Source organism: Protomyctophum parallelum (assembly GCF_964188405.1).
Source record: "Protomyctophum parallelum genome assembly, chromosome: 17".
Lineage (NCBI taxonomy): Eukaryota > Metazoa > Chordata > Actinopteri > Myctophiformes > Myctophidae > Protomyctophum > Protomyctophum parallelum.
In genome coordinates this window covers 26,518,161-26,541,116 of record NC_139719.1, presented here as the reverse complement: position 1 = coordinate 26,541,116, position 22,956 = coordinate 26,518,161, and the positions used below count along the sequence as shown (strand labels likewise).

Sequence of the window (22,956 nt, the reverse complement as noted above, 5' to 3'; positions counted from 1 at the left end):
GAATGTATCTGTGTGAGAATCCGCGTTCCTCAATACAAGGAAACCTATACAAACACTGGGAGGGATAACAGGCAAACTACACCGAAAGGCCCCATGCCGGGGTCATTCCAATCACCTCAATGTGACCCCCTTTCCACCGGTTGGGAACCGGTTCAGTTATTTTTGGTTCTTAGTCCATGAGCCAGAGTTCCAAAATTGGTGGGAAAAACTAGACCTATGTTAAATTGTTTAGGATTAATACATGATAACCCTTCCACAGTAGTAGCCTTTTCATATTTTTGATTATTTTGCATATTTTCTTCATAATTATTGCATATTTAAAAATGTAAAATTTGTAATACAATAAATCATTGTCTTTGTGTAAGTACTCAATTGGGGAAGTTTCATGGTGATAACAATCTATAGGTATGGTTTTGCCCACTCAATTCATTAACGTTCCAATTTTGGAGCTCTGGCTCATGGACTAAGAACCAAAAAGAACTGAACCGGTTCCCATTGGGAACCAACCGGTGGAAAAGGGACCATGAGTGATGTGGGTTACTGGGTTTATACTTTATACTTTATGTTTTCAAAGTGTCCTGGCTGGTATATTCAGGGCTTAAAGTTCTCAGTCCTGGGTATGGATTTCAGTCCTGAGGATTTCATAGGGGTCATTTAATGAGATCAGTTCAGATTTGCAAAAAAACATTTTCAGTCTTGGGTGCTAGCAGGTTTCCAGGAGTCCGTCATGAATGATATCTAACTAAATATTGAATCGAGCAACTTAAACTGTCTGGGGTGTTCACATAAGCCTGAGTAGACGATACAATTTTTAATTATCCCATTTAAATGTCTTTTAATCCTGGTGGCAGTACTATACAGTATAGAATACATCAGCTTTTGCAGTGGTTGAAAAAGTACTCAATTGTTTTAGTTAAGTAAAAGTACCAATTCTGCAATTTAGAAGTAGGCTACTTCGTTACAACTAAAAGTACAGAATTGAAAATGTACTTTAGTAGAAGTACAAAAGTATCGGCATCAAAATGTACTTCTATTAAGTATTCATATTGCAGAATGTTCAAAATGTGTAGAAAATCTATTGAAAAGAGCCGATCTACAAGCTCTCAATGCACATTGTGAGTTTGTAGATCGGCTATTTTTAAATGGCTGAAATGTATAGGGATGAAGTGGTTAATGTATGTTTTCTAATCAAAATTGATTGATTTATTAACAGTTTGCAGAATTACAGTACATTTCAAGTAGGCCTACAACTCAATACAAAAACTGTTAACAGTGAGTGGACGACACCATAAAGCATTACACTTGTTTACAATAAGGCCCACCATTTTCAATGCATCAAAACATTTAGACTTTAGAGATTTACAATTTGGGGGTCCTTGCTCCTTGGCCTGAAAAAGTTTGGGAACCACCGCTCTATGGCTCTGCTCCGAATGATACAGAATACCAGAGTACTCTGAGATCAACAAGCTGCTGACACTGCTGCACACACAGTGCACACATGCTTTGTGAGTTTCCCCTCCTACTTCCTTTCGTGACGGAAGTGTCCGACCGGTAGCATTCTGCACGCTTCTACTTGTGGCCAACCAAGTCGCCAAACTGGATTATAAAACAGCCCAAATTGTACCGACACACCACGAGACCACTGTAACAAGGACTTAGGTGAGTTCGTAGGAACTTTGATATAAGCATGTTTGCGGTTCCCGGACGACGAGGCCGTCTTTATTTGCTGCTAGCCAGCCACGCGACTCAGTAGGCCGTGTGTGTGTTCGTTAGCATAGGAGCAACGCTCGCGCCACATTAGTGTCGCAGGTTATAAAGGAGAAGATGTTCTGTTAACTGTGGCCAGTTGTTGTGTACGCCTGGTTGTCTTGTTTGTTTTGCTGTTGATGGTGTGCTCCGACAGAGCGACCATTTAAAACCACTGTCAATGTCTTTGTCTTAGATAACCAGCTGTCATCATCACGGCTAAAGTGGCTAACGTTAGCGCGGTGCTGAGAAGATGCCTCATACCACCAGGATTAGTTAGTCGCGTCATAATCGAAAACCAGAAACTAAGCGATGTGTTAAATTCTTAATCCCCAAACCGCGCAGTTGTATCTTTCTTGTTGATAAAAAAAATGCATTCAAATGGTAATTTAATTACACATTGACGTGCATGTAGCAAGACAGACAGACATTTGATTTGTCGAAAAGATCGCGCTCTATGGGCTACACACGCACTTCCGATTGTTTATGTTACGTCACTGGCTCATCCTTGATGTTGTTGATGTAGCATGTTGCCAGCAGGCTTAGCTAGCTATGTCAGCTTCAAACATAGGGCTTCAACCACACAGTTCTCTGGTACAGTGATTATCAACTAGACCTTTAATTTAATGGACCCCCAGTTTGACATGCCTGTTTGACAAGTCCACAGACCCCATGTGATACGATTTGTAATCTCATTCACCTGGAAATTAGAAATAGAATACATTTATTAGTTGATCATGGGCAAGCATTTGCATTTAGTCTCATCTGCAGTTATTTGAGACATATGTTAGCCTCAATTCAATAGTTAAAGATCATTGAGCTGAAATTAGTTGAACTTGACATTTTAGAATCAGATCTTCTCCACAGACAAAAGCAGGGATAGCATATTGCCTTCAGTAAACAGCGGCATTACAGTTACATTACATACCGTCTGACTGTCATCACCAGAGAAGTGTCCAGTTACCACCTAAAAATAATTGCATACATTGAGATTATTTTGTATGATTAAATCAAAACCTGCCCTCCTCTTTAGGAAACTGTCACATAATGTTGTTGTTGTTCCGTCTCCGTAGATTGACAACTTTCATCAGCAATGTCACGTTTCTTTGCCACCGGGTCTGACAGCGAGTCAGAGGAGTCCTCGTCCGCGGATGAGATCACCCCAAAAGCACCCGGACCTAATTACAAGCAGTAAGAAGCACCAGCCAGTTTTCCACAGAGCATCTTCACAATACATTCTTTGTTTTGCATTAACATTGTATTCCATAGGTCGCTGCTGCTTAGTGACGATGAGGAGGACACAAAGAGGATCGTACGCAGCGCCAAAGATAAAAGGTATCTATTCTGGAGAAACGGTTACAGACTAGTTAGTAAATCAAGTAGATCCCAACATTTTTCATTGGATGAGTTTGATTTGATTAGATTAGACGTCAAGCAAGAAAAACAAGTTACATCATGTCCATCTAAGAAGCGTTGAGGATAAACAGTCTTCCGACTTATTGTCATTGTGGTCTTTGGTCTGGGACAAACAACATTGCAACAAAATACAGGCAAACATTAAATCAATAAATAACACAATCAAGAGCTACACTGCCTATGTCATAAATACTTGTGATGTCATTGCTAATATAGTTAAACATGATACTGTTCTGCAACATTTTCTAAAAGCCATGCTTTGACCCTTATCTTAAAAAGGAGATGGCTGCTGATGCTCTTTATATTCAGGAGTAGTGAGGTCCACCTTACTGCTCCACAAAATCTAAACGAACGTTTTCCCCCAGTGGAGCACGTATAAGTATAAGCACGTCAAAGTTTACCCCTATGCTTCATTATATATTTTCATTGTTCATGTTTAGAATGACTGTATGTGTGACTGTACAGGTGTAGCATCTCTCTGTGTGCCTTTCTAGCTTCATCTCTGTTTGAGTCAAACTACCTTATTTAATCAACTCAGGTTTGAGGAGCTCACCAACACCATCAAGACCATCCGCAACGCCATGAAGATCCGGGACATGTCCAAATGTTTGGAGGAGTTTGAGTCGCTATGTCGAGCCTTCCTCAAAAGCAAGACTATAGTGGACAAAGAGGGGGTGCCCCCCTTCTATATCCGTCTTCTGGCCGACTTGGAAGACTATCTCAACCAGGTTAGAATCTCTTACATCATCATTATATTCCAGGCCAATTTTACATGAGACCAGGCTCCAGAGAAAACGGCAAGGTCCCATTGCGTTCTAATTTTTTATTCACCTTTTACACAAAGATGCTGTATTTGAAACAAATGCTGTAATGTGCATGCCAGGTTGCTAGTTGGCGGTGACGGACTGCCAGATAGACCAGGCATGCACCCATGTACAAGAACCACCGATCCGTTCTACTTATAACAAGACGTTTTGTTTACATCATGGTTTTACATTTACCGTCACCAGTCACTTAATTTGTATTTTTAGGAGCGTGGTGAGTGAGGGCTTGCTCATTCTAGGAACTCCAAATATTGCCTACGGCTCTGCATCAATGTTAACATATGCGCTGTGAGCCATGATGTCACAAGTTTTGCGGATTCACGGTTTTGCCTGTTTACATGGAGACGGGAGAAAGTGGAAACTGTGTTTTGTCTAGATTAGCCAACTTAAGCAGCCTAAAATGAGCTAATAATGAAAATGAGACATCAAATGGACTGTTTATGTTTGAGTAATAATAAACATAATGTCTTTGAGTGTGTAGAGTATGAGTTTGTTGTAAACAGAAATGCAAGAAAGTGATCAAAACAAAAAGGGAGAGGGAAAAACATTTTCAGTATGTTCTTAAAAAGCACATACTATAGAAGCTCCAGAAATGTTGTTATAAAGTGTAACTACTGCATCACAAACGATATCGAAATTGATATGTTATTGAATAATTCCTCTCTTCCAGATTTGGGAGGACAAAGAAGGAAAGAAAAAGATGAACAAGAACAACGCCAAGGCGCTCAGCACGCTCCGCCAGAAGATTCGCAAGTACAACAGGGACTATGAGACTGAGATTGCTTCTTACAAGGAGGTACTGCACAGCTAATTTAACCAAATTGACCCTTACAGGTCCATTTTAGTTAAATGTTTACCCTCTACAAATACAAATCAATTAACACTGAAGATTAAACTGTGTGGGGTACTGGGGGCCTTCATCACAGGGTCATAATCACTAGTAGTTTAGTTTCGGTGTGTCAATAATGTCCTTAAAAAATTATTCTCCCCCTTTCTCAGAACCCACAAGAGTCTGCAGATGAGGAGGAAGAAAAGGAGCCAGAGGAGTCTGGTTAGCTTGCCTTTTTTGTCTTAAAAAAGTTGGTGTTGATTCTAGTTGTCTTTGTTTCTATGACCTGCACACAAGCGGTGCGCCAGTGCACATGTGTCGTCAAAATTCAGTATGCGCTGTCAATCAAGCGCCGGGAAGCGCTTCTGCGTACCAACAGCTGAGGCCGCCCAGAATGATTATTATAGCCAGAATACTAGTAAATTCTGTGGCGAGAGCATTTCCCACTGACTGCCACTCAAAGTAGCTACTACTGGCCAATCACAGTACGTCTTGCACAAGTGCACTGGCCATTGTGGCTAATCACAGCGCGTCCTTACTCAAACGAGGGTTACTACTGAGAGAACCTGACACAAATGGTTCGGCTTCTCCGTTTCAGATGTGGAGCGAACTAAAAAGTAAAAGTTGTAAAAGGGCATGCTTTGGATGATTTGCAATCTTCCCATTCGCCGCTGTGCTTGTGTTTGTTTTCCGGGTGCTGGAGCAAGTTGCTCGTGTGCGATGCCGTCTCTCACAGCCTAGGCACCGGCCACCGACTTTTTACGGGTACAGGTTTTAGTTCCGACATAGTGGAGTGGGAGGAGTGCAAAGCATTGCGGACTGGCACTGCTGAACAACATGAAGCTTATCAAAATGACAATGAAAATAACAGCGTGTAAAGTCGTAAAGTCGGGTAGTGTACATTGTTTCTTTTTCACCGAGGAGCTATGTGTGTCTGACTCTGTTGACTGTGTACGTCGCCTCGGCTAAAAACAAAAGGGAAGCCTCACGTATACGAAAGCTAGCTCGTATACTTGGAGCTAGCTGTGACCTAGCCAGTGGGGAAAAGAAGTTGGCCAGCGGAATGTGACAGTTGGAACGGTCAGGAGAGAACCAGGGGAGAGAGCGCTTTCTTCCATTATGGACCACAGACACCCAGGAAGGAGTAGGACCCGGCATGGGACTCGAACAGCGGGGTCCCCCTGGATCCAGTCTGTCCAGCCTGGACTGGACCAGAGTCTTCCTCCGGAGAACATCACCCAGGAGGGACTCAATTGTTTGGAGTTCGGACCTTAGGATGGCCAGTTCGGAGTGGTCCGGGGTGAGTGGAGGCATCTATGGAGAGAAAGATATAGCTGCCAGTACACAATACAGGGGATGGAAGTTGTTGTTGTTGTTAGCGCAGGACTAGGCTGTTAGCCAACAGCTAGAAGCGGCTACTTACACACCCGGACTCCGATAGGAGTCCAGTGCGTTGATCAGATGCTAGAGATGTTATAGATGGAACGGATGGGTTGAGATCCAGCAGTACTTACACAGGGACCCACTGCGTTGAAAAGGTCCAGCAGGAGTTTTGTTTGTTGATGTACCGGCGTCGCAGGATAGCAGGCGATCACGGTCGTTGTTGATGCTGGTCTTCGACCACGGTGAAGTATGGCCATCAAACAATACAACTCTAATAGCTCTGATTAAAATCAAGCATATAAATACGATAATAAATAGGCTAAAATGTCACATTTGACGGAGCTGTCAAAAACGCAGCGGCACAGCAGCGACCTCAGTGAAGTGGCTGTAATCATGGTGTAGCTGGCTGTTTAAAAAGTTGTACATTTTATTTTGTGTTTTATTATTTTCCTCAGGTTCATCTTCAGACAGTGACGATGACGAGAAAGATGACGCCAAATCGTTCTTGAAGAAGAAGCCTCCAGCCGAACCCACCCCAGATGCCAGCCAGTTCCTCAAGACCGCCAAAGGCTCTGGGGTATGTTCAAGGCTCACTTCATGTTGAACAGTCAAAACGCATGCATCCTTTTCCCTTCATTAGCCCCAACCAAGACTGTGCTGTCTAACTTTCAATGGTCATTGTTTACCCCTCTTGACAGGACGAGTCATCTTCTAGCAGCGATGAGGATGAAGATGGAGAGTGGGGCTCGGACTCCGCAGGCAGTGGCAGTGAGAGCTCCGATGACGGAGAGGGAGGGCAGGCTTCCTTAGCTCAGGTCTTCCTCAAGAAGTGAGTCCCTCCTTCCTTCCCTTCCTTCCTCTCTGTTTGGCAAATTAGTAAAACAGTAAAACCCATTGAATGAGTCTTTATTGTATTGCTCAGTAGTTTGTGTTTTTTTGCGTTTTCTTTTTAACCATCCCTATTCCCTATTTTGGGCACATTTTCAAATTATAATTTTTCTTTTTTATTAAAAATGGCTTAATTAAGTGGTTAGAAAAGCAGCCTGGATGGCATTCATATCCTCTACTCTCCATCCCCCATGACACAGGAGTGCAAGAAGTAGGCCTGCATAATTATGGCTACAACATTAAGCAAAAATACTCAGGATTATAATTTTAATCAAGATTATGAATCACAATTACTGGTGATTGTGGCTTTTGGTGGAAAAGGATGTTCCTATAATTGTCTTAATGCCTTTTCTGCTCATTGTGCTTATTGGTGTCAAAGCTTTGATCAAGTTGTATGCAAAGACCTCTGTTAGCCTGATTGGATTGGATTTGGGTTTCACAAATTGCATAACTGTGAAACGTAAAGTAATGATTTTTGACAATGTTTCACATAATTGTGCAGCACTGGTAATGATAAGTCTGAGAAGAAGAAAGAAGTGAGGAAGAAGAACAAGAAAAAGGAGAGGCTAGAGGAGGAGGCAGAGGAGGAGGGCCCAGAGGGAGAGGGAGAAGGAGGCTGGGAGAAGGTGAAGGGCGGTGTACCTCAGGTAAAGCCATGTCTGCATGTGTCCGTGCCAATTTAGGCATTTATAGCATTTAGAACGACCACATGTCTGTGTTAACCCATTTAGACCTGGTGCAAGCCATACGTTGTTTTACCTTTGAATCCGGATGTTACCTCTGGCTCATTAGTTATTGCTTTACATGTACTGTACCAACATCATTTATGTTTTGAATTTTTGAAGGTTTTCAGAAACCGTAGGTTAGGTTTTAGAAGGAGTTTTTAGAATGGGCCTCGGGTCTAAATGGGTTAATTATCTGTTACTAGGGATGCTCCAATGTGATACCGATCACATATAATCAACCTTGCTGTTATGGTCGATAACTGATATTTACTGATGCCAACTTTATCTGTCTAAAAGCAAGTTTCCAACACTATGGATGTTCACAATCAAACAAACATTATAAAACAATAATTGTTTAAAATGATATATTATTAAAATGATATGCATTATTACGGCCGATCCAACACCGATATGATGACCGATATATCGGGCATCCTTACCTGTTACTGAAAGTGACTAGGCGTTTGTTATGGCCCCTACAGACTGTAGGACCTTTAACGTTGTCGGGAAGTCATCGGATTATGTATTTCACACTACAGGAGTCTTTGCTTTCCAGCTCTGGCTTTCAGTAAACTATTAATCGGCATCTAGGGATCGCACACTGCAAGAGTACCAAGATACATATACGTACGTGCAGAATCCCATGATACATGCGCGATACAGACACCGGATGCCTCTCTCTCTCTGCGCATGCACACACAGAATACACAGCTGAAATGTAGAGCAGACTTCTTGATTTTCATTAAATATTAACTCTGCGTCTCTGTCTCCGTTCTCAGCACGTGCGTGCACACACACAGAGCGCACGTGGTCCAAATGTTTGCGCTGCAGTGTAGATTCTGACTATTTAACAGCAATATTAGGCTAATATAGCTACCAATATGTATGACACCTGGATTTACCCACTGAATAAAGGTTATATATCATCTATCGATACAGACAGACGGCTGTCCTGTGCTCTCATTGGCTGTAATACAGTCCTTTTCAGGGAGCGGTCGCAACCACGTTCATACTGTATGATGTCCAGTCAGCGAGATAGTCAAATATCAAACCTGCTAGATATTCAGAAACGCTCGGGAAGGCATCGGCGAGCGCATTTATCGGCGCTGGATCTTCTCGTAGAGCCTTTTTACACACAGCGAGGAAAACCTCTATCAAAGCCTGACCTTGCGTCCGATTAGGGGTTGTGTCGGCGAGCGCCAGAAAAGCTCCCCGACAGCATCATCGGAGTAAATATTGTGCAGTGTAATCAGAGTAAATATTGTGCAGTGTGTAGAGGGCCTTAATCGTAACGGGATGCATTTTCAGATCTGCATTTCATAAATCCAGACTGACTCTTTGCCATGGAAGTATGGTGGAATGTACAATAACATTCACATCGACAAATGGTGTTCGTTTATTATCATCTTTCACTGTACAGGAGAAGCCCAAGATGTTTGCTAAGGGCACAGAGATCAACACAGTTGTGGTGGTGAAGAAGCTGAATGAGATCCTGCAAGCTAGAGGCAAGAAGGGCACAGACAGGTAAACGGCAGGACTACCGCTCCACTGAGCACTCATGAAATATATCTTTAAAGTTCAGACTGCTAACGAGCAGGACTACAGCAACACAGAGCACTCGGCATATGGCAAAATATAAAATACTATGTAAATGGAAGCTTTAGTCTACTGCTGTAGGTGATATTTTCCAAATGATCTCTGATTCCATCCCCTCCTCCTCTGGCAGAGCTGCCCAGATAGAGCTGCTCCATGCCCTGGCAGGCATCTCCAATGAGCACACCCTGGGCGAGGGCATCCTTGTCAAGATCAAGTTCAACATTGTCGCCTCCCTTTATGACTACAACCCCAACCTAGCTGCCTTCATGAAGGTAGGACATGCTGACATTTGGTAAACATTCTTGCACAGGTGTTTATATAAATCCTTGAGTATGTAAATGTTGTTCAATCACAATACACCTAATGACTGCATGTTGCAGATATTATTTAGAGAATTTTATATAAATCAGTATGTGAAGTAATTTCTCACTGTCGATATGGCCCAAATGATTGTCACTTTATAAACTGACAGTGTGTGAAGTTAAAGTTGAGTCTGGAAAAGCATGTAGCCCTGTACATTTTCAGTACCTTACTCTAAATGGTCTTGTAGATTAAAGCTCTGCTACAACATAAAACAGCAATTGAGCGACAACAATGAGGAGAAGTGCCCTTTGCTCAGATATCCCTGTGTCACTCTAGCCGGACATGTGGAAGAAGTGTCTGGAGTGCATAGACGAGCTGCTGGACATCCTGTTCGCAAACAGCAACATCTTCATTGGGGAGAACATCGCAGAGGACAGCGAGAACCTGGCCGCCGGCGAACAGGTAGCTCACCCTCCCGTTTCATTCCTCACCGTAGCACTCCATAGCCTGTGTGAGTTGTGACATCGTTCTCTGTGTCCGTCAGCCTTTCAGGGTGCGTGGCTGTATTCTGACCCTGGTGGAGAGGATGGATGAGGAGTTCACCAAGATCATGCAGAATACTGACCCCCACTCTCAAGGTGAGGCCCTGCCACTCGTAGATATTAAATACTGACCCCCACTCTCAAGGTGAGGCCCTGCCACTCATAGATATTAAATACTGACCCCCACTCTCAAGGTGAGGCCCTGCCACTCATAGATATTAAATACTGACCCCCACTCTCAAGGTGAGGCCCTGCCACTCATAGATATTAAATACTGACCCCCACTCTCAAGGTGAGGCCCTGCCACTCACACACAGTTCGTTGGACCGATGTGTGTTGAAGGAAGGGTGGAATAATTTACACTTGGGGCGGAAGGCACGTTACGTCACGCTGCCACTCAAGTCACTACTGGCCAATTGCAGCGCATATTTTCCGGGACTTATCAGACCGAACATGCACGCTTATGCTTCCACAAAACATTTTCCCCTCCTTTAGCACATTCCAGAGCCGGAAGGGGTGTCTACATTTATATGTCTATGCTGCCACCAACGTCCATACAAACTGTCTCCTTCAGTCATCTCAACCAGGACATCGTCATGGCTGCTGATTAGTTCCATTACTTAGTGGCAGAGGACGCTGAAAAACAGCCAAAAACATGCACATCTAATAGGCTGGGTGCCGGATCAAACAAGAATACATATATACATATCAAGAATAAAAAAGTTTGCACAACTATTTCTGCTCCCAGACATATCTTTTACTTAAATGTGGTAAAGTTTCGGGCCAAAGCCCTTCTTCAGACCTTCATACAAATGAGTAGACAATACATCAATACATTTATATATGGTGTGACGCACCATGCACCATCAGTCCCCAATCAATGTCAGTCATGTGACCTCGACATTAGTGATTAACCCATTCTGACCTGAGATCAGATTCATACAAGGTTTTCCACTGGACACACACTGGTCTGATGAACCCATTCTGACCCGAGATCAGATTCTAAAAATGTCAGTCGTTCTTCGATTTTTACAAAAATAGCAGACCTACAAGCTCGTATCGCACCACTCGGTGGCGCAATATGAGCTTGTAGATCTGCTATTTTTCAATAGCTAAAGCATAACGTGATGCTGACACCAAAATGGGTGCCCGTTCAGAATGGGTTAATTCATGTCTCAGTGTACATCATATTGAATACATCATTAAAAGGACAAACAATGGACTCTGAGCCGTGTTCTCTCCTCCGCATCATCAGTGCTTATACCTGATGTAGGGTTGGCACAGGACATTTCTGTGTGGCATTTGCATGTTCTGGAGGGGAAAGGAACTGGTTGGAATAACGTGCTCCTTCCACTCGCTACGTCCAGCCAGAAATGGGTTACAAAATCGTGAAATAAAAACGTATCTAATCTAATCCTAACTCAGAGTACGTGGACAACCTGAAGGACGAGGGCCATGTTTGTGGCATCATTGACCGCTTGCTGGACTACCTGGAGAACAAGGGAAGCACGGAGGAGGTGTGTCGCGTCTACCTGCGTCGCATCATGCACACCTACTACAAGTTCGACTACAAGGCTCACCGCCGCAGCCTCGGCCTCCAGGGAGAGACCAAGGTAACACTTCTTAATAGAAGAGCAAATCTTGATGAAACGCAAAGCAACTCAAGGGCCTTTCCGATGACTTACTGTAGGGTTGCACCAATATTTTGATTTTATTTTGGTTTTCAGCTGAAAGATTTAAAAAAATGAATTATGCCGAAACAGGATGTTTAGATGATGCAGTATTGGCCAGCAGTATGTTTACCCTGATGACCCTACATTGTAAACAACAATTATAATAGAATAGTAGAATCTGCACTCTGAGCAAAGGTATAAGACGTCTTTATTTGCACATAATGAAGACGTCTTTTACCTTAGCTCAGGTTCTACCTTAAAACTGGACAACTGAGTGAACCATTATTTTACCTGCATTAAGTCAAGTGCATCACTTTCTATGCAATGTTAATATGAGGGAGGGACACTAGGGAGGCCAAGAGGAGACAGTGGTGGGAGGCAAGGTTAGTACGCGCACAAGAGAGTTAGAGCCATGACGGCAACATAAAACTTTGGGGAAACAAAATCAAAGAATTTGAATAAAAACTGCCGATACAGGTTCGGTATTCGGCCAACTTGACCAAGTATTGCCTTACTTTCCATTTCAGATGGGAATTTAAAATCATTGCTCTTCACTATATTACTGGTATAATTGCAGATTGTGTCACACTGATGACTTGTGGTAGGTCATATGTTGAGCCAGGTTTCTCTGCACACACACATTTCAGTCGGAGCAGGACCAAGAGGAGAGCGAGGGTGAAGATAGCGCCTTGATCATGGACAAACTCTGCAAGTTCATCTACTCCAAGGACCGCACGGACCGCATCCGAACCTGCGCCATTCTCTGCCACATCTACCACCACGCCCTGCACTCACGCTGGTACCAGGCCCGTGACCTGATGCTCATGAGCCATCTGCAGGATAACATCCAGCACGCCGACCCACCTGTACAGGTAGGCAGGCAGCAGACACCAGAACGTGTTATGTACTAGGGCTGGGAAATGAATACAAAACTTCTAGGTTTTTTTTAACCACTTAATCCTGTATTATACTTTGTTGTACAATGGTTGTGTAATGTTTTTTTTTTTATCTGAGCTCACGAGTCACATTTCAATGCTTTTTGAGCTTGTAGATCTGCTACTTTCACTACGTGTGTGTGTGTGTGTGTATCATGTTTTTATTGTACCGTAATTTCCGGACTATAAGTCGCGGCATTTTACCCATGATTTGAACCCTGCGGCTTATACAACGGTGCGGCTAATCTATGGATTTTTACAGCTAACGCAGAGCCATCTCAGGCTCTGAGCTAACGTAGCTGCGGCTTATAGTCCGGTGCGGCTTATAGTCCGGTGCGGCTTGTATATGGGATTTTCCCTAAATTTGGCTGGTGCGGCTTATATTCAGGTGCGGCTTATAGTCCGGAAATTACGGTATTTTCTTTTCATTGTTATACTTTGGTATCCGTTACATTCAGGGACGTGTGTAGCACTAGCTGCACACATAAAATTGTATTTTCAACAGTGTTTGTTAAATTCTCTCTCTCTCTCTCTCTCTCTCTCTCTCTCTCTCTCTCTCTCTCTCTCTCTCTGACATATATATATATTCAGATCCTGTATAACAGAACCATGGTGCAACTGGGCATCTGCGCCTTCCGTCAGGGCATGATCAAGGACGCCCACAATGCCTTGCTAGACATCCAGTCATCCGGTCGCGCCAAGGAGCTTCTGGGCCAGGGTTTGTTGATGAGGAACATGCAGGAGAGGAACGCAGAGCAGGAGAAGATCGAAAAGAGGAGACAGGTAAGATCTTCGACACAAGGCTTCTGGCTTTGTGTTGCATGACGGGTTTTCCTCAATGGTGCCCAGAAGCGCTCTCACCTATCTGTGTCCTATATTATAATTAAGGGATGTGTAAGGGGTGTGTGTGGGGATTTTTTTTCGCTGCGTTTTGCGAATCCGAAAGTAGTGGCCTATCGCTAGCTGTCAGTCTGGCACCAACACCCCACTAGATGGCTGCGGAAAACTGATAAAATCGACCCTTGACCGAAAAAACATTATACAATATTCGGTGGCAAACGTGATGACATAAAGTGAGGTCAATATATATTTTTACGTCCTCCGGAATTTCCTCAGATAGTCGGCCGAAAACCATTGTGCAAACACAGGCGCTGCCTGCTAAATTGCACGCTGAAATATTGAAAGTACTCGAAACACGGCATGCACGCTGTGTATAACCCAGTAGCCATAATGTGACACTGTGTCTGTCCCCATTAGGTGCCATTCCACATGCACATCAACCTGGAGCTGCTGGAGTGCGTGTACCTGGTCTCAGCCATGCTGCTGGAAATCCCCTACATGGCCGCTCATGAGTTTGATGCCCGCCGTAGGATGATCAGCAAACAGTTTCACCACCAGCTGAGGGTGGGAGAGAGGCAGCCACTGCTGGGTACGCCAATGCACCACACTGCAACCTCTTATCCACTTAAACTCTATATTCTTTTTCTGCCTTTACACTAAATGTCTTCGCTGAAAATGCAGATCTACAGATTCATCACGGCACAATGCGAGCATGTTGTTAGAGCTATTTCTGCCGAATATTATAGATATTATATATAGAAAGGGTTTTTCTGGGGCGTTTTCAAAATCCACCTTGCGTCTTCAATCTTCATATGCCTAGTTGGTATATAATTTGATGGGATACAGGTTAGGTGGGCACTTTGGAAATCTGGGCACCTCGATGTAAAATTGTCTATTTTGTCCAAGATGATGTGAACATGCATGTCAAACGAGAGGAATCTAAGATTTGCAGCATTACTGGAAAACGGTACCTAAGAGCCATTTTTCAGTTATTTTCTGGTCCAACTTTCCTAAAGCAGTGCCCGTACACAGTTGAACTGAACGTTGTGTGTTCCCCCCCAGGACCACCTGAGAGCATGAGGGAGCATGTGGTGGCAGCCAGTAAGGCCATGAAGATGGGCGACTGGCGCACATGCCATTCTTTCATCATCAATGAAAAGATGAACAGCAAGGTTTGGGACCTGTTCCCAGAGACATCGAGAGTACGCGAGATGCTCGTCAGGTGAGCGTGCACCTCCTTTATCACACTTCAAATCATTTAATCACAATGCACGTTGCCATTTCTCTCATGCCCCTATTTTTAAGCTATCAATAATAAGTTACTATGTGTGCTGTTTATGAACGAAGCCACAATGCAGTGTTCAGTGATGAAGCCACAATATACAGACTGGCTGCTTATGAAAACATAAAAATGTAATAGTAAGTAAACAGTGCAGGCACACACGCAAGTGTGCGTCGCACACTGGTACACAGACCAGAAAAGAGAACACAACAGGAGGGGGCATAATTGGCACACAGCGCAGCACAGCGGCCCGAGAACACAATACGAAATATAACATTAACACTAGTGGCAGTAGGCCTACAGCAGCCCGACCTTCAGAACACAATAGAAGACATAGGTCTATATTAACATTACAGCACCAAGCAGCAGTTTGGCACATCATCAGAATATAATCTGCTATTACCTTCCACGTTCACGACCTGAACTGTCTCCTCCAATTCGATAACGTTCTCAATTCTCATGTTAGTTTGTTACCATACTTATTTTCTGAGCCATGCAAAAAACAACCCGCACGGGACGGGAGACGGAGAGATTCATGCGCCCTGCGCGTAAAGTTAAACCAGAAACAGGAGGACAGTCATTGTGTCAGCACGGATGTAGCCTCGGAAACCCAGACGTTTTATTTCCAGCACGGAGGTGGGGGGGATATAGTTTAGGGATAAAGTTTGCGCGCTTCCATCTGTTACTTCTCTGACACAGCGTATGATTCAGTTCAACTTAGGTGGGACACCGACCGCGCTGAGAGCCATACACAGCTGCAGTTAGGTTGTTAATTAAGGGCGCATTCTGAATGCAATGCAAACTAATAGGTGAGTGCACTGACTGCGCTCCGGTGTGGTATGCAAAGGGAAAGAATGACTTCTGTCCGTCCGTGACAATAATCAATCCTACAGTTTGAATTCTGTACACACGCACACATAGAGCAAAACATATAATATGGGGAAATCAATTGAAATTATTTATTATTATTCATTATGTTTTTCGACTTTCGACTTCTCCTAATTTCGACTTGTGTTAATGAAATCGATGCATCGATTTGTTTTAATGAATGCCCCAATGGCTAGAGGAGGTTGTTTTGTGACATCATGCATTGGACATAAAATTAAGACCCTGTTCACACACTCATATAATTGTTACTTTCAGTAGCATGCTAGCAAATACTAAAAAATAAGTACGTTTGATTTTGAATTTGTTTCCATCTGTAGGAAGATCCAAGAGGAATCACTGAGGACCTACCTGTTCACATACAGCAGTGTATATGACTCTATCAGGTGAGCACGGTTCCCAGAGAGCTCTACTGCTTACAGGGCATGTCTGTCAGTGATTTGGACTCTTGGGCAGAGAACCTGCACACCTTCTGTTATCGTACCATATTTATTAACATTTCAGGCCACTGAAGTCTTCATCACCCATACAAATACAGACAGGTGGCATACTGTATATACTGTGTACTATAGTGTATACCAGTCAACAGATATGAACACCAGATCTATACATATCACATCATTGGATCTTTGTATCTTCAGTATATAGACAAAATCATATCTTCAACATTTTTACTGGTTGGTAAAAATTGTAATGTCTCAAATGTATTGAGGTGTACAGTGAGTTGTGGCTTGAATGTTCTATCTATGTTTATGTAAATGATGTGACATAATGTCATTATTTCTGTTCTCCAGCATGGGGACTCTGTCAGAGATGTTTGAACTGGAGTTGCCCATGGTCCACAGCATCATCAGCAAGATGATCATTAATGAAGAGCTCATGGTAAACCACATGGTTGCTCTACCACTGCACTGAATGTTTTAATATTATGTGACATATATATATATACACAATATGGAAGAGCTGAATGTACATGTGACATGATGAGCTTCTCTGGTGCCGTTATTGAGACGGTTGCTTCAAATGAAAGCATTGACACCCGCATGTGTATGTGATGGTCGCCCACAGGCGTCCCTGGACCAGCCCACCCAGACGGTGGTGATGCACCGCACAGAGCCCACCTCTCTGCAGAACATGGCGTTGCAGTTGGCTGAGAAGCTGGGCGGCCTGGTTGAGAACAACGAGCGCGTCTTTGACCTCAAGCAGGGAGTGTACGGTGGCTATTTCAACAGAGGTAAGTCCAGAACCCAAGACCCCCTGAGAGCAGCACCGCAAACTAGGGTTGGGTGACGATACGAATACATCGTCAATCGCGAATATACGAATCCAATCGCCGAATATTTTTATTAGGCGATTTTTCAGGACGATTTAGCCCAATTAACCTGTAAAGTGAATGTGAATCAATTTGGGCCAGCAAGCGGCCGGGTGGAAATCCTCGCCTCCCGTTATAACGGTATGCTCCCACAGTCCCCGCACTCAGCAGTCAGAAGCATCGGGGAACGGCACTTACGGCAGCCGCCTGCCAGAGTAAAGGCTGGGAGCCGAGGGAGGCTGTAGCCTACATGTTGTTTTAGCTCCGGAGTCCAGACCCATGCAGTTTAATAATATACAGTCACAACAGAATGCACACTGCTGTCTCGTGTCTCATCACAATCCCAATGCTCCACCCGTGAAGTCGGGGCGGAAAAAATAAAAAACAGGCTGCTAGTGTTAGTATAGGCTTATAGCTTAGCGTTAGCTTAGCGTGTAGTTACTGATTCAACACACTGAACTTCATCTCCGCCTGTAATCCAAGTTATTTTTTTATTGACAACGTGAACAAACCCCGACACCAGCGCTGCAAAAATAGACAGATCTACAAGCTCTCAACGTGTAGCGAACGGTGCTGCAGAAACAGGCAGGACGCTGCGCCTTGAGAGCCTGAGGATCAGCAGCAGCATGTGGGCGCCCCTCTGAGCCTCAGACGCCGGTGCGGGGAGGCAAGACTTCTCCACTGTATAGGCTCGGGGATCATTCGTTAGCTTAGCGCTTAGCGTGTAGCCCCTACTGGTGCAACCCACTGATTGAACTTCATCTCCGCCTGTAATCTAAGTTATTTTTATTGACAACGTGAACAAACCCCGACACCAGCGCTGCAAAAATAGACAGATCTACAAGCTCTCAACGTGTAGCGAACGGTGCTGCAGAAACAGGCAGGACGCTGCGCCTTGAGAGCCTGTGGATCAGCAGCAGCATGTGGGCGCCCCTCTGAGCCTCAGACACCGGTGCGGGGAGGCAAGACTTCTCCACTGTATAGGCTCGGGGATCATTCGTTAGCTTAGCGCTTAGCTTAGCGTGTAGCCCCTACTGGTGCAACCCACTGATTGAACTTCATCTCCGCCTGTAATCTAAGTTATTTTTATTGAAAACGTGAACAAACCCCGACACCAGCGCTGCAAAAATAGACAGATCTACAAGCTCTCAACGCGTAGCGAACGGCACTGCAAACAAGCAGGATGCGATGCCTTGAGAGCCTGTGGAACAGCCCGGCCGCAGCCCGGCTCCGCTGCTCCGCTCCGAGCCTCCGATGGACCGGTGCGGGGAGGCAAGGGAGCAAGTTACCCTGGCTGCGCAGCAGAAACAGACTGATCTACAAGTTCTCAATGCCTAGCGAACGGAGCGGCAAAAACAGGCAGGACGCGGCAACTTGAGAGCTTGTAGATCTGGCTTTTTTGCGACCTGCAGTGAGCTGTTCTCACTTTACTTGTATGACACGAATACATCGTCAATCGCCGATTTTTGGTCAGACGATTGGCGATTGAAAAAGATTGGCATATCGCCCAACCTTACCGCAAACCTATTTGTCCTGAGGTGACGTCAGTCGTTCAAAAATAGGTTTGCGGGGGTGCAGTACTTAGTTTAGACAGTTTTTGGTTTAGACTAGTCATTGGTTAGACCAGTCATTAGTCCTACAACTACAACCTATCTCAAACCCTCACCCTAAACCTAACCTCCCACGGGGCAGCACACCTAAACCTAACCTTAAGCCATGTCTAACCAATGACTAGTCTAAACTAAGTATGCACCCCGAACATTTTATCAAATGGTGGGTCCGTGGCCTAATGAATATCAAACTTGAAATCTAAGTTTGAGAAGCACTAGTCTACCTGTATATCCTTTGTAATACCAATACATGTATCAACAATCAACACTTCTGATCACATTGTAAACGCCAGGCTGTATAGAAGTTCTATCTACAGCTGAGATACAATTGTGTTTTTGATGCTGGTTGTTACTGTAACATTGCTATTGATACATTTGAATTAGTAGCTGACTTATAAGTGAGGCAGAAGGCTGCTTTTACATTGTTGTATTGTAAAATGTGGCAGAACATTGTAGATGTAATCTGTTGTGTGGCAAATTGTGAGGTGAAAATTAGTAAATGTGTTATGTTGTCTGCATGAATGTTAATGTCAAGTGTGGTGCTTGTGTGTTTAAACTGTTCTTGCTGTGTGGTTTTCAGAGCAGAGAGGCGGTTACCAACAGAAGCAAGGTGGTTACCAAGGTGGTTACCAACGAGGAGGTGCTTATGAACTAAAATCCTATCACACATTCTATAACTGCTCTGGTACTTTGTATAATCCCAGTCTCAGGTATCCGTTGTATGAGCTGCACATCCCAAACACATCTATTCTTGCTCAAATACTGCTAAATAAGACATTTCTACTTGGTTGCTTCCAGCTTCTTCATTGGCCAGGATTCAAGACTGCGAAGATATTTGAAATATGTAAAATGTAACTGATTACATAGAAATATTAATGGCCCCATCTACTTTGAAGAAGACATGTTTAAATCACTGGTTCTCTTCTCAATGTGGGGTCCTGGAACCACCAGGCGCTCTTGGGGGTCCCCAGCTAAATGATTGATTGTAATTGGAACCAACTGGACCCTTATGTGTCTGTAACTAGTGCACCAGTGGTCCTGTACTGGTCCATTTTGTTCCATTTGTGCAAACTAATTAATATCGAATTGAGGGTGCTTGAAATTAGAAATGTTGATCATCACTGGTTTATACAGTGCTGATGTTTGAACCTTTTGTCTTTCAGATAATAAGGGTGGCTACCAGCAGAAACAAGGTGGCTTTCAGAGAGGTACGTGTGGCCACCTGGGCATTTCACCTCCTAGAACACTTCAGAAATGTTTTTGTTTTGGCATGTTCTTGTCTGATCACATCATACACTCTCCAGCCAGCAGTCTAGACTTTTATCCACGGCGGAGACAACATTGTATTTGTTTTGCGGGTTGTTACTGTAACATTGCTATTGATAGAAATTAATCGAACAATCGATAGCTTACTAAGGAGATTATTGAATGTGTTACGTTGTCTGTCATGAATGTTGAATATTAAGTGTGATGGTTGGTTGTTTAAACTGTTCTCGCTGTGTGGTTTTCAGAGGGGAGAGGTGGTTACCAGAACAAAGGTGGTTATCAAGGTGGGTTTTTTTTCTTTCTTTTAATATTAAGCTTGAGCAGATGCAGGCTATGGGAAAAATACATTCAAAGAGCCTATCAATGATCTGCAGCTACTCAGTCAGGCATACAGTATGTGTAAACTGAATGTTGGATGAATGTTTAAACTGTTCTCGCTGTGTGGTTTTCAGAGGGGGGGAGAGGTGGTTACCAGAACCAGAGAGGTGGTTACCAACGAGGTGCTTATGAACTAATTAATTCCTTCATTCACCACTTAACATTGTCTTTTTTTTCTTCTTCTTTTCTAATAGATGTCTTCAATTGTTCTGTTTTGTTAAAACTGCATACGTTGTGTTTGTGTGTATAATATATCCTGCTTCATGTTGTGGCATATTTAAACTTCTTGTTCTCACCACCTTGGGCATCAGACTTTAACCATCGGAAAACACTAACGTCTTGGTCCAGCTCTCATGTAGGAGTTTTGCATGTATGTGACTTGTGTGTTTTTTGTGTTTACTAATCTTTACCTCCACTCTTATCCTGCACCCACAGAAGGTCAGAGGGGAGGCTACCAAAACAACAGGGGAGGCTACCAGCGAGGAGGCTACCAGGGTGGCTACCAGGGAGGCTACCAGGGAGGCTACCAGCGAGATGGCTACCGAAACCAGAATCAAAGCAACTATTGAGCTGGAGAAACCGTACAGAGCTCGATCCTGACGATTCGTCTATAGCCCTCATTCCATAACTACGTGTTTGAGTTACCATGCTTGACAATGACTGTCTCTTTTCAGTGGTAATGATGCTAAACTATTTTAACAAAATACTGAAACACATTGAAATCCCGGTCCTCTACTTCAACTGCATAGTGTGATATTTCACTACTGGCCACTCCTGTTTGTTGAGCCGGAAATAACCTTTCTAGGTTATTATTGCTATTACGTTAGATTAATTTAATTTGCAGTGGTACTGGCGTACAAAGTTTGGTCAAGCAGACAGTTTTTTTTTTCTGGTAACCTATTCAATAAAACATTGTTCAATTACTATTATATGTCTGAGGAGTTTTTTGTTTATTTTAATTTTAATGTTTGTTTTGTAATGTTACCTATCATTATACCACATAGTTAAACGTCGTATGGCTTGTGAGTTTGTAATGCGTCATAATCGTCATGTCATAATCTAACCCGATCCCCTAATCTTTAATTTGGTGGTATTGGAACCGTTGATACATTTTCACTTCGAATAATACATTTCATTCAAGCTGCAGCCTCAAGTCAAGTGAGCTGACATTACAAGTTTTACTGATTTGATTTAATATTGGGACTTTGGGTGGTCCGATGGATATGTTGCTGAAGAACTTCAAGTAGCTCACCCACTTGAGAGGTACTGTAACAAAGTAATACACAAGATGACGCTATACTCCATTTCTGTTTTTATAATGTTCGTAATTATTAAAGAATGCAAACCTGAAGCTGATTCCCTTGATTTGCCGTGTAGAAAAGCCAGGGAGCCCTCTTCAATCCAGAAGGAATGAACACATGAGCGTCTTCACTCCCCTTGTTATGGAACGTGTAAGTTAAAGAGATAACCAATGATATCTTACTTATTTGCCCATTGCTTGAATTTGTGTGGTAGTCAGCTCACTTTACAAAACAGATTGTGTAAAGCTACATACTAGTCTGAGTTTGTTGACTGTTAATGAAAAGAAGTGAAGGGAATCATGTGTCAGTTTTCTTCTCTATATCTTGACTAAATGAAAAGTAAATGAAAATCTTTATAGATTTTAATATGATCAATCTTCCATTGTGGAATACTGGTGGATACTTGTTTTGTTTTGTACCATGGTTCCTTCGCTTCTTTTCACATTTAAGTCTAAAATGTAGGTCATTGACATTGGTATAAAAATAGGATAACTAAGGTGTAAGAAATATTAAGACATGACCTTTTGACATTCTAGATTTTATTTAGTAACAATATTATATTATAGAATTTTCTTCTTGTATGATAACTAACTTAATCTGGAACATTCTCTGAATGTCTTCCATGCATGACATACTTACTATACATCCAATATCCACCAACTACCAGGCAGATTACCACCATAAATACCCATTTTTGATTGATCACAAGGTTCTGTACTAAAGAAATCTATTGAATATTTTTCTCAAATGTTGAACCACTTTTCAAAAGTCCTTTTACATAAAGTTGTTTTCTCAATGAACACTTCCTCTTTGGACATTATCCTGGCCTTCAGTCATGCAGAGCACTATAATCCGCCTATCCCTCAGTCAGACCTGAATCAAATATTCTTTCGGTTTAGTTTTTTTTACTGTTTATTTTGAATTTGAGAAAATAATTGCAAGACATACAATCATAATACAAGAAATAAAAAAGAACACAAACTGAAGCAAAAAACGAAAACAAACAAAAGATGTCATGGGATATTCAATATCGATAACGGAAACAAATGTTTACAGGATTTGAGTAAAAAAGATGTAACCAATATTCACAAGAGATCTGGTCCGTTAACCTAAATAGTCCTTTCCCCCCCATCTTTTTCACCTAAATTGTGTTAGGTCGTGCTCTAGAAGATTTAACTGTCACAATATTGACCATACCATTTTTTCTGCAACCAGTTCTTTG

At 43.0% G+C, this 22,956-nt stretch overlaps 1 protein-coding gene across 1 annotated transcript; it reads left to right on the top strand.

The window, feature by feature from the left end:
* The first annotated feature begins 1,523 nt into the window (after positions 1–1,523).
* On the top strand, positions 1,524–21,359 carry eif3c (eukaryotic translation initiation factor 3, subunit C). Its single transcript, XM_083786717.1, has 26 exons — positions 1,524–1,659; positions 2,820–2,937; positions 3,016–3,081; positions 3,701–3,890; positions 4,657–4,782; positions 4,986–5,037; positions 6,654–6,775; positions 6,897–7,027; positions 7,589–7,733; positions 9,232–9,335; positions 9,538–9,679; positions 10,047–10,172; positions 10,255–10,348; positions 11,678–11,865; positions 12,573–12,797; positions 13,452–13,643; positions 14,118–14,289; positions 14,763–14,922; positions 16,188–16,253; positions 16,662–16,749; positions 16,936–17,101; positions 19,370–19,429; positions 19,953–19,997; positions 20,301–20,339; positions 20,508–20,555; positions 20,869–21,359. Exons 2-26 carry the CDS (start codon positions 2,840–2,842, stop codon positions 21,000–21,002), a joined length of 2,979 nt encoding a protein of 992 aa, XP_083642843.1. The 5' UTR covers positions 1,524–1,659; positions 2,820–2,839; the 3' UTR covers positions 21,003–21,359.
* Positions 21,360–22,956: the final 1,597 nt, after the last annotated feature.